The following is a 17,248-nucleotide window of genomic DNA, read 5'->3' on the forward strand; positions in this document are numbered from 1 at the left end:
AACTTACCTGCCATTGTCTCCTTGAGCTGTTGATTCTGTGAGAAACTTGTCAGCATTCAATCAGGGGAGGGGTTGACTAACCTATGAAAAAGAGCATGCTTTGGTAAAGAGTGACCTGCGGATGAGTACCTAGTCAGCATAAAACTTGGGGAGGGGTGACTAACCTGTAAAGACTTGCGTTGGAGGAGAATACCCTGTGAAAGAAGTGTGAGCTTTACTCAAGGAAGGGAGGGGACTCACCTGTTACATGTGGCCTTCCTCGGTGTGATCGTCTACTGATTAAAAAGTTAGCTTGAACTGAAGGAGGGCTGACTTACCTGCAAGGAGTTGCCCTGATTGATGTCTTTCGTGATAGGTTTCTGAAAAAATCGTCAGCCTCTCAATTGGAAAAGGGGTGACGTACATGTGAAAAGGGAATGAGGGACTCCGAGTTTGGTTCTATATAGGTAGTTAGCTTAGTTCCTAAAGGGGAGGGATTCCTCAACTGGTAGATCGTAAAGTAGGTAAAATGGCAGTGATGGACACCGCCTTGGAGATGGTGATATCGGGTTGTTATCTGTAAATGATGATCAGCCTCGTCTCGATGTGTTAGGAATTGTTGGTTCAGATGAGGCTCTTCTCTTTATACTCAGCCGTGATATTCGTTGTTGAAGTTGCTTTTGTGTTCGTGATCTACAAGTCATGTCCAAGATGTGCCGCCTGATGACTTCGAGAAAAATTTCCAGAAATATGGAGGCAGCCACAAGTATTTATGCTAACATTCCCCTGAACAATGTGGGGGATTCCGTTCGGCCCATGCCGTGAACAATAGATTGTTCCTCGAACGGGACTTGGATGGAAACAAAGAGTGTCTGTCCTGCCTTTCCTCCGGGGAAGCATCCCGGTCTTTATGGGTCACCTTTGCTCAATGCCTGGTAAAAACCATTGGCTGAGGTTCTCTGTCTTCGACTACACGGGATCTACTTTCGTTCCCCGGCCATTGTGAACTATTGGTAGCACGCGGGTGTGGCTTTCTGTTGTTCCTCGGAAGTCGGGTCCTGCTCACCCGGCTTTGTCGAGTACCGGAGCTCGGGTATACCTCGACCCAAGCAGGAGCCGTAACCCTGGACAATGGACCAAGCCGGGTCTTATGGTAGCTCACGGCTGGCGTTCCCAACCAGCCACAAAGGCCAAAGAGTTCCTCGAAAGTGTTTGAAAAAAGGTGAAGTCGAAATAAGAATACAATATACGGGTTGCTGCCAATTGGATATGGAAAGAACAGCGCATTACCACAATGCCAGACCAATTCCATAAGTCTCTCGGCGGTGGGAAGTAGGAGCAGTAAAAAGGGAAACCACGACATAAGAAAAAGGCAAAAGAAACATAATCCAGGGATCATAGCCGGTGGAAAATGCAAAAGTTATGACAAGAGTGGGATTCGAACCCACGCCCTTTCGGACTGCGATACTCAGGAATCCTGAACACAGCGCCTTAGACCGCTCGGCCATCTTGCCTTGTGATGTTGTTGAATATCTGTTTGGGTCAAGAGCTTATAAAGCTAACATCCAATACGTGCAATCCTTGGTTCGGATATCAAACCAACGACGCGAAACATGGGCAGAATGGATTGAGTTGGATGCTTGCCAGAAAGAAGTATCAGGCAAAGGGGAGCGTCGCCAAGAAAAGAATGAATACGCACTTTGGGGTAGGGTTGGTCGCGACAGCCACTGATATGGTCATTTCAAGCAACCAGAACTCAACATTGGGAAAGACCGTACAACAGTAAAAAGAAACCAGAGTGAAAACAATCCAAAACTCCCATTTGTTCCGTTAGATACATTCTCAGGCACCTTGACCGGGTAAGTATGCCTCCCAGATAACCATAAGTTGATGATAGTCGAGGCAGTACACGTGTGTGCTGTCTCTGTAAAACGATCGAAAGATGTGTTCCCAGCATCTAAACCGGAAAGCTGACGATCAACGTCCTCATGTCCTCCTTCTCCGATCATTCCGAGCCCTCGAGCTCTCTCCATAGCCAAGTAGAAACATGAGCATTATCTGTTGTTCCCCCTTGGTTTCTCACCTCTTCAGATGGTTGCACCCAAGCAACCAATCTCTTCCGCATTCCCTAGTCATCACTTCAAGCAATGACAATAGTCCGCTGTCCCAGCCCATCGCCCCAGATGCCGACAACCGACATCAAGAACGCAACGCCAGCCACAGCGCTCTGGACAATGTTCTTCTTCAAGAACACCTCCACGTTAGCGCGGACCTCCTCGCCATTGACATTAGCCAGCTCCTCCTCGACATCTTCCGAGCCCGACTCGCTGTGGGAAGGATCACCGAGAACCTCGTAGCTAGCCTCCAAGCCGCGCGGCGTGCTGGTCTTCTTCTTCTGCTGGCTGCTGCGGGCGGTCACGAACGAGACGGAGGACATGCCGGACGAGAACGAGGCGGGGACGGCGGGGGTGATGAAGCTGAAGTAAGGGCCGAAGAAGCCCGAGGTGATGAAGCGGGAGCCGAACACAAGCAGCGAGGTGTAGATCAGGTACGGGTGGCGGTAGGCGCGCGGGGAGAGGTAGTAGGCGAGGGCGAAGGCGGAGCCCGAGACGGTGCTCAGTGTGCGCAGGTGCTTCTTGGCCGAGGTGGATAGCGATTCGAGCGCGCGCGCGGCATCGTTTGCGGAGGGGAGGGTCAGGAGAGCGGGAATGGTGAGGGTCGAGAGGGTGAAAGAAACGCCCTATGCAAGAAGTTGATGGTTAGCGATTGAACAATCCTAATCAGCGTGCGATAAGGTGAAGTCAAGCGCGTAAGCTCGAATCTTGAATTGCGCTCCTCGGTGACATGATATAAAAAAGACGAGTGCCGAAGTAATAGCAGTTGTCCCGGCAGCGGAAAAGAAGAGGCGCGGGAGAGATGGACGTACTGTTAGGAGGCCGAGGGACACAGTCCCTACAAACTTGAGGACGGAAACGCCTCTCGTAGTCATGATGGCGACCTGGCCGTCAACGAACGGAGGAAGATGAGGAAAGTCGATGTGAGATGGAAATGGTTGGTTCACAGAAGGTCTGGAATCTCGGCGTGTCGGGTCAAGAGATGTCAAAGGCAAAATCCGAGTCTACAAGCTTCCTCAGCTTGGGAAGTGGGGGATCACATTAGGTGCTATCGTCCGCACAGAGGTCCCGCAGCATGCGATTGCGGGCAAGTCATGACCGCACGGCAACACCCACCACCCATCACTGCCAGCCAGTCCCGTTCTCCCGGCCACACGCGGGCCTGCCACCTGACGAGGGGACACCACAATGAGATAAATACGGTCCATTTCACCACGTCTTTGTTCACCCGCCCTCGGAACTCTTCCCCCGTGTGGCTTGACACTCGAGTCCTTTCAATTGTTGTTTGAAAACTTCCGGCCGTTAAGGTGGCAGAAGCGGAGAGCGAGCATGGACCAACAAGCAGCAGTTCCCCATCATGTTGCGTCATTGTGAAGCTTCCGGCTCCTCCCCCAGATTCTGTCGACAAGCTATACTAAACCCTAACCCTGCATCGCATTTGGAACAAACCACCATCAGACGGGAGAACTCGACAACACAATCACTCTGAATAACTCGGGCATCATTGAGCTCTCCTCCCGCCGAATCTCAACAATGAAGAGTTGGATCGTCAAGTCAGGCCGTTTTCTTTTAACAAGCCGGCATGAAGCAAGCGTTGAAGCATACGTCTGTCATGTGAACTGATGTTTTGGATCGTGCACCTCGTCGTCAGCATTTTTCTCCTGATAAACGCTACCCATTATACTCGAGGCCGCATTTATAAGTACTGCTTCTGGCCATAACTATCACATACGACCATAGATGGTAGAAAACTCGGGATCCCGTCCGCTCTCCCATAGATAAGCTACCAATCGCCTGACTAGTAGTTGGGTCGGTGACGACCAGCGAATCCCAGGTGTTGTATGTTTTTCTTTTTATTTTTTTTGCATTTTTTCTCATCAACTCACTATTATGAACTCTTTCTCCTGTTCAGTTATCTCCATGTCCAACGTTTCTTTGCATTGGCTCTTTTTCTTACTCCTGTCCACACGGTTTATACTAAAGGAGGCTCTTCAAGCAGACCATGATTCAAACGCGTTGGGCAAGATTTATTGGTCTCAGGCCCGTTCTCACAAAGTCGTACTTTGGGAAGTCGATAAGCAAAACATTCCTGTATGCATGCTTGTAGCCTTACTAAAACCACCGAGTGGCTACCTATAGTTGTCCTTCCTTTCCACTGGTCTGATTTCGCAAAAGAGTCAGTGAATTCTGTTACCGACAAAGACGCGGAGGGATGGTATTTGTGTTGACAGATGCCTTCGGAAGCTATGTTAGTGGAGATTGGATCATGCTCGTGAGTTGGTGGAGATATAGTGTCCGCCGACTGAGTGGCCTGACCATTTCTGGAGTCGGCACCGTCGTTGTTGGAGCATGAAGGTGCTGCCATCGCTGGGGTAGTGGACGTCGGCCCCCGCCATGTTGCTGATGAATAGTAAAAAGTGCATGAGCAATCGTAGAAGCTAGTGCTCAAGCTCAAGTGCATCCTGGATGAAGATCCAAAGAGAAAACATATCGATAACGCTGAGTAGAGAGGGAACAATCAAGCATGACACAACCTGGGAGAGATCGCAGGGCTTTGAGATCACAACCCAGTCTACAGCCGAGACGTATCCGTCAGGTCATGACAAAGTGCTTGCTCTGTCCACCACCTCAGTAAAAGGTCTCGACTGCTAATAGCCCATCAGCTCCTCGGAGTGTATCCAATACAATCACCATGCCCTTGAAATCCACTTAGACAGCAACAGCAAGACAGACCAGATGGGAAACGGAGGAACAGACGATATGGACCAATGAGAAAAGAAAAGCCCTTGACCTGATCAACTGTCCACTGTATTACTGAGAAAGCCCTGCTCGTTCATCTGAAACCGGCTCCAAACACGCTTTGTAGGTAGTAGGTATTTCCCTTCTTCCCCACGCTCGACACACTTTTCCTCCCTCCTTCACAAACACCCTCCGTGCCAGGTGGTTTAATCCAACGCCATCCTCCAAAGACCATCACCAAGGGAATGCGCCTCCTCAATCACCGGGCCCTTACCCTTTTCCTTAATCTCCTTAGTCCCCGCAACCAGCACACCAACAGCACAAGCCTCCTCCTTACCCTCCGCCAGAACCACAACCGGCTCTCCCTTCTCCAGCTCGCGACTCCAGTGCCCTTCCTCATCCGCGCCCTCATTAGGCACCTCGATCTCGCTCTCCTCAGCCTCGGCAGCGCTCTTCTCCCTCGGCGGCCTCTCATGCGGCAGCGGCAGACGACCGCCCTTACTCGTCAGACCGGGAGCCATCAGGGTCGCGCCGGACAGGACAAAGCGGATGGCGCCGCGGTCTATCCTGATGGTGGGGAAGCATTGCGGGAAGCGGTGGACGAGCTTGAGGTGGGGCACGATGGTGTTTTGTTGCGAGGGCGTGTCGGCCTGGAAGAACAAGGGGGTGGTGCCGTCGATGACGTAGAGAGAGACGCGGTCGGGAAGCTTGATCTGCTCGAGCGAGGCCTTCTTGGGGATGATGTCGTCGATGAAAGGCATCAGGAGCGGGTAGGTGGTCAGCAGCGATTGGCGCAAGTTGCGCTGGATCGAGGATTTGAGCTTTTGTTTGGGCGAGGGGGTGATACTGTTGGAGAGAAGGGTTAGCGGGTGTTGAGGAGGCGTTGCGATGGCGGGTAGTAAAGTGGCATTGGTTAGGGATCAGGGTGGGGGATGGCATACTCCTTCTTGAACATGTTGGCGGTGTTTGCGTCGCTGTACTTTGCGACTTTTGTAGATTATGTGTTTTTAGTATATCAGAACTGTATGTGCGGAATTCGTAGTCGTCGTAGTGGCGGGTCTTGATGTAGGGACCGTCGCGCTGGGATGTGTGTGTTGGCAATGGAGGTGAACAGAGTGCTTCCGCGCTGGATTCAATGGAAACTGAATGCGACGGTCGCGACAGGCGATTGATGGCGGGGGAGGGGAAGAAGTCGAAGGTGGGGCCTCGATCTCGGCTTGCCAAGACCGCCTTGCTGGGATGTGCAGCAGACAACAGCCGCGCAAAAGCAGCCGGGGACAAGGTGTCGTCATAGCGGAGCCGATAGAGGGACAGTTGACGCCGATAAGGTCCAACCTTTCTACAGATGGAAGGGGTCTACAAAGGGTCTCCGGGGCAACGGCATCTACACTATACCAGCCGTCAAGGTGCTCACAACAAGTTGCAATAAGTCATGACAGGGTGGTACTGTATGTAAATTCATCGCATTCGTTAAACACAGCGCCATGCTGGTATCTCCATAACTCATAACTCGCTTAACTACTCCAGGTCATGCCATCATGTCCTCAAGACTGGTATAGCCATCTTCATCACCGCTCTTTGTTCCTCTCTAACCGTGGAGAACGTGGCTGACCTTCCCATCCTCGCCCACATGTACGTTGAGACGGTCAGGGTTGAAGTCCTTAGTAACCATCGAACCCGGCTCGATGATGCGCGTTTGCTCTGGGAGGTCTTTCTTGCAGAAAGTCTTTGGGCAAGAGAGTCAACTTTCTTGTCCAGGCACCGTCTTTGTCGGCATCAACAAATGGAATGTTCTTACAGTCTCCGAAGTGTGGTCAGCGAGGGTCTTGCCGCACAACTTGTTCATCCACTCCTCCGTCTTCTGGACCGCGGGGTCGTTGGTCGTAACGCCGGGAACAACGAGAGGCATTTTGTCGGGTATGTGTGTTTTCAAAGCTGAATGTGGTGGTGCTTGAAAGAGCTTTTTTGTGTGATTTCAAAGTTTATTAACCTGCAAATGTCTTGGGAATAACATGGAATGTTGTTGTTGTCTTCGTTGTGTTCCTCTTTATAGAGACACTCGAACTTCCCCTCAGTGTGCTGGAAGCCAAGGCGATGACGTAGCAACCTTAATGCTTATCGCCAATCACCGTAACATTGGATGAGCTAAGCCACATTGGTCACGGGGTCAGAAGGGGCTGTCAGTGAAGCTGTGAGGCTTAGTTTGTTTGGCTGGTCAGAATAAACGGAGCAGATATGGTGCAATGTTGGCGTCGAAGAGGGTCGTTTAATCTGGCCACAGCAACGGCTGGAAAACCTACAACATCTGATTTTGCCGTTTTCTTTCCTGCTTACGCATGCAACTCATACACTACGGCTCAGGGTTATGCATTTACCGGCATATATACATGAGGGAAGCATGGTCTCGGTAGAGGTGATTCCGAGACCGCGCCGGGTATGCAACTACAGCGTCTACAGGGCATTACTTGGGTACCTCTGTACATGTATTTTCAGGGGACTTTTACTGCAGGCACATTTCACTTTTCATCACACGGTCAATTTCTGGGACTTGTTTGTTTTCGGATCATTTTCGTTTATTGATCCCAACCCTGACGGCTATTGACGGGTGTGGTGGTGGTTGCTTCCTTGCAAGAGAGTGTCGGAGCAAGTGTTGCGTGGAAGATTAATTGAGGACGATCACCACCACCACACCCATCCTGTTGGGGCACAGGCCAGTAAAACCCAGTGGGAGAGAAGGTCTCTGTGCCCGCCAATATAAAGAAATGATCCGAAATATGAGTGTTTTCGGTTCTTGTCCTCCCCGTCTTCTTGGTCCACTTCAGCTTTCTTCCCCGTCTAGGAGGAGGACAAGGCGGAGAGGTGGAACAATGGAGGGCTATATGGTTGATAAAGGAAATCGTGACGAATGACTTTAGGGAAAACACCCGCCGGCCGTCTTTTCCGTCCAGGAGGAGGAGATGGAGGAAGAGGAAAGGCGGAACAAGGCGGGAAAATGGTGTGCTAAAGGCAAGGGAAAGGTAAGAGCTGGTCGAGGGTAAGATGCCAAGGTATGAAGCCGCCGAATGTCGCCGCGGTCGTTCTTCCCTGTTGGCAACACAGCGCAAGCCAAGCTAGCCTAAAGCTTTGAATGAAAATCCGGGGGAGTGGTGTCCGGGGGAGTGTTGTTTCCCGTGGATGGTGATGAGGTATCGTCACTTTCGTCGGGGCTGTTCGTATTGTCGTTGGGGGCCTCGGCCGTGGTTGCCTCCTCCGCCCCCTCGGGTGGTTGGCTCCCCTTTGCCGCCTTTTCTTCCTTCTCACGCTGTTTTTTGGCTTGCTTTCGCTGTTTTTTCTCTTCGCGCTTTTGATCGCTCGCTTGGATTTCCGGGTCCATTTCTGCCAGAAGCCTTCTCTGCTCCTCCTCTTCCTTCTGTTTCCTCTCCTCCTCCTCCTTCTTTTTCTTCAACGACTCTTTCTGCTCACGGTGTTTCCGCTCCCGTTCTTCTTTATCGCGTTGTTTTCTATCCAGGGTCGCCTGGTAAAGCTGCTTCTTCTCTTCGCGGATTCTCTCTTTCTCGGCCCGCTTCGCCTCTTCCTCCTCACGTTTCTTCCGTTCGGTTTCTTCCTTTCGGAGCCTCTCCTTCTCCTCTCTCTCTTTCTGACGTTGGATCCTCTCGTCCTTCGCTGCGCGCTTCCCACTTCCGTCACACTTCACGCAGTCCGTATACGCCCCATGATGGCCGCTCTCGCCGTGAATCTTGCATGGGCGCCAGTGCCCCTTTTCAATGCAGCGTAAATCGCCCACAGCCTGGCACTCCGGGCTGTGCATTTTCAACGGCATTTTGTTAGCAGTCGGGACTCGGCAGTCCGGGAAGAGTGTGAAGCGCGGACGCGGCTATCGTGCGCATCTCGTGAGACTCGAACTCCAGGTTGTGCAGAGTTGTGTCGGTTTTGGAGTAATGAATCACGAGCTTCAGAATGTTCGGACGCTGCCAGCTCCGTTGCACTGCTTGGCACACGATCGAGTAGCTTAAGTTGACTTCGCTCGAGAATATCCGTCGTTGCGTGCCGCTCGTTGCTCGTGTGGTAAGAAGGCGGGAACTTGAACCGTTCTTCTGGCTTCGGGGACTCCATTGTGCTCAACTTGGAGTTCCAATCCCACGAGACGGTACGGCATCTTTTTTCTGTGGAATTCGCAGAAGGCTGTAACTGCCCGAACTCTCCCCCAAAGAGCGGACAGGTGGGACTGTCAAGCAGAGCAGGCCACTCGGGGAAAGGACAATGTTTGTTGGCTCAGTTGTTATATTGATACAACTCAAAATAAAATCGAGAAGTGGGCGTTGGGTAGTACTCGACTTTTGAACATTCGTCCTGTAACTGGCCTGCTACTAATATGCTTTTCGCTTTGCAGGGGAGTGGGTTGGGCAGACTAACTGCCTTGCAGAAGGCCACAAGCAAAGACGTCGACCAACATCTACGCCATTTTAGTACAAGGGATATTATGGGTTGGACTCACCAGTGATGCTGCTTGTTTTTCGGAGGCATCGTTGCCTCTATTCGCACTGACTACTCGTCTTCTCCCTTGCGCCTGGTCTACTACCTGCTTGGTTGGCTGTACTACCGATGTCGGATCGGTTGCGTCGGAAAGTAATCGATCTGGAGTGATCATGCATAGCCACGATGGCTTGCTAACAAGCACTGTTAGCTAAGGATGTGATGTCGACCCCTCCGCTGTTGATAGCAAAGGGGATGGATGACGCTTGCTGATTGTTGGTCGGTGAGTAGGACTTGGGATTCGATGGATGATTTGTGTGTATGTAACGGGCGATATCAACAGCGGAGGGGTTAGATGGCTCCTGATGGTTTCTGGTCGGTGGGCAGGACTCCGAGTCGATGGATGATTTGGTGACGGGATAACAGGGAGGGGTTGGGTGACGCCAGATAGTTGCTGGTCGGTGATCAGGAGTCGATGGGTGCCCCTGATTTGTTTGAGTGATGACGGGCAGATGGTCAATGGTTGATGCCTTTTCGTATGGTAGGAAAATTTCTGCTCGAGATTGAAGGTTGGAAGAATCAAGAGAGACGCTTTTTCGCGTGCTTTGAGAATTGCTGTTTGAGGTTAGGAGCTCGGTAGTAAGGTATCCAAAAGAAATGTTTTTTCGTGTGGTAGGAAGGTTGTTGCTCGAGGTTTGAAGGTTGGAAATACCTATGTGAGTTGCTTTTCCGTGCTGTGGGAAGAATGTTGTTCGAGGTTTGAGGGTTTGAGGGTTGGAGGAATCAACAGAAGGTCAAGTTTTGGAAAATGAGGAGGGTTTTATATAGTCGTGGGAGAGAGCTGGGAGAAAATGGGCCTCCGTAGCTGGGTCAGGTATATGCACAAGTCATGCATATACGCAGTTCTCTAGCAACCCTCATGTTTTTTATTATATGTCCGATCCGGATATTTCTGGAGTCGTTGTCGGAGAAATTTCTTGCCAGACGCCATTCAGAAGCAAGGTATTCTCTTCCGGTGTCCCATATTTCTTGTTTATTTTTTCTTTTTCCAGTTTTTTTCTCCGATGGACACAGCATAAATTGAGGTTTTCCTATATAATTACTGCATATATTCATTGTTGACCACACGGCTCATACTGTTCACCGAGTCCTGTTACGTTCAAAATCATTCCGAGTTTGCCTTCAATCGCCATTCGTCAGCTGATTCCAGGTTTGCCTGCGCTCATCGGACTTGTTTTTCTCTTCTTTTTTTTTTTTTTTTTTTTGCCATGTTGCTATCTGGTTAACCCTCCTTTCTCAGGACGGCGTATGATCTGTTGTTCATTCCCATTGTCTCAGAACAGCCGCACCGAGTTCTCATCAGGTTTAACAGGTTGTCCTTGGGGGTTTGTCCTTGGGAGGGAAGGGAGAGCGGGATGTCGTTGATAATCCAACCAAGGGGGCCGACAGACCGGAGTGCGAGAGCCCACCATCCTGCGAAAATACCCAATGCAAGCCTCCTCACCTTCCTCCGTAAGTATCACGGACGACACGGCATCCGACCCTTGCAGTTTTGAAAACAAGAAAGTCACATCCCAGACCAGGGACATTGTTCCTGTTTTCCAAGTCACGCCTGTTCGTTTTTTGCTATTGCATCGCATATTAACTGTTCCCCAAGATGGGCTCTTGATATAGACAGACTACTTACATATTTGCGGCCCCGTCCTCAAAACAGGGATTGCATCAGAGGTCATCGAGGTAACCGGAAACCATGCGTTCCTGATGGCGGTTCTGCATTGCAGTGATTAAGACGATGTCCGAGGCCTCCGCCACCGGCTCAATGGGGTGGTTCAAGCCACTCACCATTAAGCGGAAAGGATATCGCGAAGATGTTGCGGACGCTCGCTCCTTGGAATTTCATAAGGGCGAAGAAATTCATGAGAAAATTTGTTACGGCAGTTACCAAACAAGCAGAAGATAGTGCCTATGATATGGTTCACAACAAAGTATGTATGTATCGTGGAGAAGCGGAGAGTTTGATGGTGCGCTGATGCAGAAGTTTTGTCGTGAGTTCCAGTCAAGGAACGTGCCGATCTACTCCTGCCTCCAGGATATCGGAATGGAAGAACAGGAAGTCTCGAACTTGGTCCGAAAGCGTTATCTCGGTAACTTCCACTTAGGTTGTCGGGGAAGAAGAGGAAGGATCTTTCCAACCAGGCGAAATTTTTTCATGGCGTAAGAGTTCTGCACAGGGCAGTAATGGGGCAGATCCTTCGTGCCTTCCAGTCTCTGCCACTGCAGTCCACACATTCCACTTGTTCCTTTTGCCTGCTTCATCCAGAATGAAAAACCGAGCTAACATGAGTGAACGCCGATCTTGGAGCATCCACGAATCTAGTCACATTCGAAAAGGACTTGAGTTTATATTGGGCGCTAACATACTCAATTCGCCATGGGCAGGGAACTTGCCAAATCCGGATGTATAAAGCGGGCAGATAAAAGTTCGAGCCAAGACCAACCGAGATGATACGTCAGAACTCCACGAAAGCTTCACCAAAGGAGGCATATCCAGGGCCGCGAATACCACAGCGGCAAATATTGCCTTAAAGGCTGAGTGATGGACATTTCTGTGAGTTTATGGGATACCAGAGCCCCAGGCCTGGTCTAGATGGTCTTGCTGTGGGACTGCACTATTCACCACCGGGGTTTCCTTCAAAGGCGGTGACTGTATGATACATGTCAAAGAATAAGCATAAGTCTAGAGTTACTGTTCTGTCCGTGTTCGTTTGGGCAAGTCTAGACGCCTCCACGGTTCAAGTGTGGAGGCAGAATCCGAGCATCAGCCTCGGATAATTCGACCCCAAAACGTTGTAGCGTGGTCTGGGGTAAGCTAACGTCCACTCGGTACCAAACATTGAAGAAACCGGGGTAAACTGACGACGGCGACTTCTTATTTCAGAATCAATAATTCCGCGGGTTGTGTTGAGTGTTGTTGCGGAAGCGCTGTGCAACCAGTCTTGAGGATACCGAACGAAGGGTCATTCAACGGGAACTGGACAACATTGATAGAACAACCATATTCCCAGCGGAGATATCAAACTGCCACTTCTCCAGAGGGAATGCTCTTGGCTAAAACCATTAACGGATCTCACTGCTATGTTTCCAGATCTTCAAAATTAGAAAGCTTAATGAGGTCGACGAATACGCATCAGTCAACCTAGGGCATTGCATAATATTGACCGCGTGACAGCTCAAGTCCGAGATAAAAGCCTAGAACTCCTGCTCCGAAGCAAAAGAAACCGTTGGTAAAAGATCGTGAGCTCGTCTTCAAGAGGCGTAGTAGTTCGCGGGAGCCACCTAAAGAGACGATACCCCCACAAGGCTTCTGCCGCATACGGACTCATTATGCTAAGAGGAACATCGTCGTCCCAGGAGGCGTCAAATCACAGTAGACAATTAGACAGTCGAAAAGTTCGGTAGCCTGAGCTTCTCCCATGATCCAATGATGTTTGTGAGAAGGATTCACTACGAAAGGCCAAGGCTGTGATGTGATGAACGACTTCACCTCACAACATTGACCATGATGAGAGGATATGTCACTTCATTACGTACAATTTGGACATCATGAGTGTCTTCAACACAGCTTTGTAAGGGTCCAAGTCAAGGGCGACGACGGTGACGGCATCCAGGCCATCGCTAGCGCAATCAGACAAAGCTGTCGAAAAAGAGTGTCAAGAACAGGGGGATGTCGAGAAGAAACGGACACGAGGGGAAAAAGTATAAGTAGTTGGCCTTCTCGTGCTCTACAAGAACAAAACTCATCATCCAACACAGCACAGAAAACAAAACATCAAGAATAACACAATAGCCAAGCTCGGAACACCAAAACACCATCACCACAATGAAGTTCACCACCACCCTCGCCGGTCTCACCGCCCTCTTCGCCAGCGCGGCCCCAGCCTCTGCCCAGCATGCCACTTCGGCTACTGTCACTGGCTTCTCTGCCACTCGCAACGCGACCCATATTAAGTATGTTCTCCATCTTTCTCCCCTTCTACTTCCATTTCACCCTTTCCCCCTTCCTCTCTTCCCCTCCTCCCCTCCCCTCCACCCCTTCATTCTGCCCTTTTGACCACCCCCTCCCATCCAACCCCATGCAACCCCCCAACCAACTAACCCCCCCTCCTCCACAGCTACCGCGCCACCATAAACGTCCTCCCCGAAAACGCCCTCGCAACCTTCACCCACTCCACGCCCGGCACCGCTCTGCCCACCAACAGCGGAGCCTGGACTTCCACCGACCCAAAACTGGTCCTGCGCTTCAACGTCGTCAGCGCCGTCAACCAGGTGCGCGTGTTGCTGAGCGATACGCATGTGGTTGCCGCGACGGTGAACTTGGATTACTTTAGTCCTTATAGCGATTGGGTTGGTGCTGGGAGTGCTGTTTATACTGGGCCTGCGGCGTTCACGCTGGACTAAGGGACACAAGAGACTGAGGATCTTAAAATTTTGACGAGGGGGGAATGGGGGGTGTTTGCAATTGGGAAGGGGGGATGGGGATTGAGGTGGGATATAACTGGAGTTTTGGAATGGGGGAACACGGCGGGGGAAATCCCGATGCAGTGGTAGGTAGCCGGTAGGGAAGGAAGGGGATAGTGGAACTGAGAAAATATATCAAGAAAAGCCTTTCGGCACCAAAAACATCTCAGTCCCGTAAAAATGTTCCAAGTGAGATTTGATGATGAAATGCCTGGGCTAAGAATTGTTGTTGTGGATGATTGCATCCAGCCCACGGCACTCAAACTCGGGGGCAGAGTGGGAGCGCGAGGATTGCGAACATGACCCACCACAACGTCGATGAAAGCCGCCATGGACACTCGTTGATATCTCACCCACCGAAACTACAAACTGCATGATGAAGCTCATAGTTTGTAATTCATCTGTTACCGCTCCAGGTCGCATACTCGTGTTATTCCTTTAGGCATCAGATGTTTTTGTTGCTGATGGGGTTACAGGCGTGTTGTTGGTCCCGCATATTCTTGATCCCGCATAGATGCACTGCATCCCAATGCTCGGAACACCAGCTAATGATTGAAGTGCAGCCGATATTTTCTCTCTGGAGATTTCTCTCCGCCTTCCAATAAAATCCGTAAACTCTGGTACCTCCCAGTTATGCAGCACGGCGAATCGTAAGCCGTGTATTGTCACGGGGTGTTCATGTTGCCACTCTACGGACGAGGCGGGCTTAGGAACTCGACCGTTCGGCGTGGCACTGCTTTGCGGATCATGAACATCGATGCACCTGGAATAAGGTAGAAGAGTTGATTGATGCAATGCAATATGCGGCCCATGCATGGAGGCTCATTATGCGGTTTGTGATGGACTACAAAGGAGGGTATCTGCCGGACTTTCTAACTGCGCCGGATCACCGAGCCGCAACTCCTCTTTCAGAAACAGGTTTGGGCTTCAACGGCCCGCCACAAAACATATTCGCCGAGAATGGCATCACGAGGCCTCTTCAAGATCATGAAGTTTTTAGCATGCTAAAATGACGAATAAGGATTTTATCAAGACAACAGCCAATGCTCCCGCCCGGCGGCGGCGGCGCTTCCTTGCGGAAGACCGAAAGGCCGCCGGACTTGTAAAAACGCCACGCACCCCCCTCCAGTCCATCCGCTCTTTATCCTTTACTACCTACGCAAGACAATGCATTCACTACCTCTACCCAGTCGCCAACGACAAGACTTTGCAAAAACCCTTTCTTTGTCTTCCAATCACCCCCTCTCGTCTATTCCAACACCGACATCAACAATAGACCAATCACAGCACCCTGACTCCCCCAACAACAGATGACCAAAACACCTGATTTCATCCAACAACCCTACCAACCCAACTCTCAACATCAACATGGACCGGATTACCTCAAAGCAGGGTGTCCCTCATTATGATCCGAGAACGGGTTCGGCGCACCGCCCGTAACGCCCGCTGCGCCCCCATATCCCGTGTCGGCCATATGCGGCGGCGGGGCCGGGACATCATCATACTCGTTGTTCAGCGGAACGCCCTGATATCCACCACCACCCATATAACCCGTGTTACCGCCCATAAGCGGCTGCTCCAACATATGCTCCTGCTCCTGCTGGTGCTGGTCGTGGGTGGGGGCGGCAGCAGCGCGCTTGTTAGCGACCATGGCGCTCGTCTTGGCCTCCTTCGCAATCTTGGCCGCCTCGGCCGCGCGCTCGAGCTTCTTCATGGTGCGGCGCTCGCGGCAGCAGAAGAAGCACAGACCGCAGACGGCCAAAAAGATGGTGGCGGCGAAGTAGATGGCCATGACGATTCCCGCCGTGTCGAGACCGGACTCCTTGTACATGCAGCTGATGCCCTGGCCGTTCTGGTTCTGGCAGATCAGACCCTCGACGCACACGTCGACGGGGACCGAGGTCTCGAAGCAGGGCAGCCTCTTGCCCGAGGCGGTGCCGGTGGATTGGGTCGGGCACGACTGGATCGACTTCTCGGACTTGGTCAGGCAGATCAAGGGGGATTTGGGCCGCTCGGTGCCGGCGACGGGACGGGTTTCGATGGTCTCACCTGCGCGGGGCAGGATGGGCGCGGCGGTGATCTTGGTCATCATGAGGGCGACATCGGCGTCGACGGGCGCATCAGTGACGGCGGCGCGGGCGACGGCGGCCTGCGCTGGCTTGACGGGAATGCGCAGGCGGTGGTTGTTGAAGGCACCCTTTTCGGAGCGAGCGCCCAGCTGATGATGGGGGCGGGCGGCGGGCCCCCCGGAGCAGCGCTTGGCGGCGATGGCGATCTGGCCAGGGGTTTCCTCGTCGTTGCACCCGGAATCGATATAGCATTTCGTCAGGGTCTTGCGGTACTCGGGGTCGCCGGACGACAAGTTGGGGGGAAACGTGGAGAAGTAGTGGTTGAGAGCGCCCTCATCACCGCAGGCGGAAATGGCGGCCAGCTCGTGGCTGCGCAAGTGCAGGCATGATAGTTCAGGAACTTGCTGTGCGGAGGCAGAAACCGGAGAGAAGAGAAGGAGGGAGAGGGAAGCCAAGGCGGCGAGGGACGAGTGTTTTGTTGCTGCCGCCATCTTTTTCTTTCTGTTCCCGTCAGGCTGGTTCGACTTGGCGGGAGGACGGGCGGTCGTCGGTCGGATCGGATCGAACCGTGGCTTGCTTGCTTCGGAATGGGATCCGATCAAGTGTCGAATGGCAGTAGCGGTGGAGCTGGCACAGAAGGCGGGATCTTCAGGTCGGCTTTCCTGTTCCTGGATGGATTTGGTGAATGTTTGCAGCGGGAACCTGTTGTGCGCCCGAAACACGAGGTTTGGTGATCCCGGCGGATGTGCGAAGTTGACGAGTTTGGAGACTGAAGGGAGGTGTTTGGGGTGATGCCCGTTGGTTCAGGGATCGATCGGCACGTTACAGGCAGATGTCGTAGATATAGTGGAGACAAGGACAAGCTGAAGACAACAACAAAAACAACACAACAAAGTGAAGCTATCGCCGTCTTTTCCCCTCCAGATGATGATGAGGATGGATCAGGAATGTAAGCAGGAGAGGAATGGAAGCGGACGGCGGCGTGTGTTTGAGAAATGGAAAAAGGTCAGCTCCAACAGTGTTTGAGCGAACCCCTGCAATTCCAGAGCGGGCCGCCTCCTTTTCGCTCCTTTTTTTCCTTGGCCGCCCCCCGTTGACCGTTCTCGACTCGACGACGGGACCCAGAGACTCGAAAGGACCAAACATTGCTTGACAGCGATCTCCCCAGTGGGCATCGTGACGGGGGGCGGGCTGAAAATAGGAATTCTACAGGACCACCACCCCCAAGTAAAATCAGCCCCTGCCTGTAGGGATCCATCCTCTTCGTCTCGCCTTTTGGTCCCAGCGAAATTGAAAAGGGCTTGGCATGCGAACTGAAGGTCCCCACATGCAGCACTGAGTGCACGGTCTCAGTCC

General features: G+C 51.9%; 6 protein-coding genes and 1 non-coding gene across 7 annotated transcripts; 1 reads left to right on the top strand and 6 right to left on the bottom strand.

Moving 5' to 3' along the window:
- Positions 1–1,402: 1,402 nt before the first annotated feature.
- On the bottom strand, positions 1,403–1,493 carry B0H65DRAFT_t442. The gene has a single exon. It is a non-coding gene; the product is annotated as a tRNA-Leu (tRNA).
- A 534-nt stretch (positions 1,494–2,027) lies between these two features.
- On the bottom strand, positions 2,028–3,054 carry B0H65DRAFT_313391 (uncharacterized protein). The gene is made up of 2 exons (XM_062823329.1): positions 2,906–3,054; positions 2,028–2,719 (listed from the first exon to the last, which is right to left on the bottom strand). The coding sequence occupies exons 1-2, from the start codon at positions 2,966–2,968 to the stop codon at positions 2,120–2,122; spliced, it is 663 nt and encodes a 220-aa protein (XP_062677603.1). The 5' UTR covers positions 2,969–3,054; the 3' UTR covers positions 2,028–2,119.
- A 1,984-nt stretch (positions 3,055–5,038) lies between these two features.
- On the bottom strand, positions 5,039–5,787 carry B0H65DRAFT_552636 (uncharacterized protein; the record flags this gene model as incomplete). The annotated part of the gene is made up of 2 exons (XM_062829901.1): positions 5,039–5,678; positions 5,774–5,787. 2 exons carry the CDS (start codon positions 5,785–5,787, stop codon positions 5,039–5,041), a joined length of 654 nt encoding a protein of 217 aa, XP_062677604.1.
- Positions 5,788–6,226: 439 nt separating this feature from the next.
- Positions 6,227–6,957, bottom strand: B0H65DRAFT_477916 (uncharacterized protein). Its single transcript, XM_062827458.1, has 2 exons — positions 6,631–6,957; positions 6,227–6,558 (listed from the first exon to the last, which is right to left on the bottom strand). The coding sequence occupies exons 1-2, from the start codon at positions 6,739–6,741 to the stop codon at positions 6,421–6,423; spliced, it is 249 nt and encodes an 82-aa protein (XP_062677605.1). The 5' UTR covers positions 6,742–6,957; the 3' UTR covers positions 6,227–6,420.
- A 676-nt stretch (positions 6,958–7,633) lies between these two features.
- On the bottom strand, positions 7,634–8,968 carry B0H65DRAFT_581696 (uncharacterized protein). The gene has a single exon (XM_062830825.1). The coding sequence runs from the start codon at positions 8,650–8,652 to the stop codon at positions 7,948–7,950; it is 705 nt and encodes a 234-aa protein (XP_062677606.1). The 5' UTR covers positions 8,653–8,968; the 3' UTR covers positions 7,634–7,947.
- A 3,924-nt stretch (positions 8,969–12,892) lies between these two features.
- On the top strand, positions 12,893–14,012 carry B0H65DRAFT_313448 (uncharacterized protein). Its single transcript, XM_062823331.1, has 2 exons — positions 12,893–13,313; positions 13,478–14,012. Exons 1-2 carry the CDS (start codon positions 13,186–13,188, stop codon positions 13,761–13,763), a joined length of 414 nt encoding a protein of 137 aa, XP_062677607.1. The 5' UTR covers positions 12,893–13,185; the 3' UTR covers positions 13,764–14,012.
- Positions 14,013–15,150: 1,138 nt separating this feature from the next.
- B0H65DRAFT_313451 (uncharacterized protein) lies at positions 15,151–16,588 on the bottom strand. The gene has a single exon (XM_062823332.1). The coding sequence runs from the start codon at positions 16,381–16,383 to the stop codon at positions 15,202–15,204; it is 1,182 nt and encodes a 393-aa protein (XP_062677608.1). The 5' UTR covers positions 16,384–16,588; the 3' UTR covers positions 15,151–15,201.
- Between the last annotated feature and the right edge of the window lie 660 nt (positions 16,589–17,248).

The sequence above is a fragment of the Neurospora tetraspora genome (assembly GCF_033439725.1).
Source record: "Neurospora tetraspora strain CBS 560.94 chromosome Unknown B0H65scaffold_8, whole genome shotgun sequence".
Taxonomy (NCBI): domain Eukaryota; kingdom Fungi; phylum Ascomycota; class Sordariomycetes; order Sordariales; family Sordariaceae; genus Neurospora; species Neurospora tetraspora.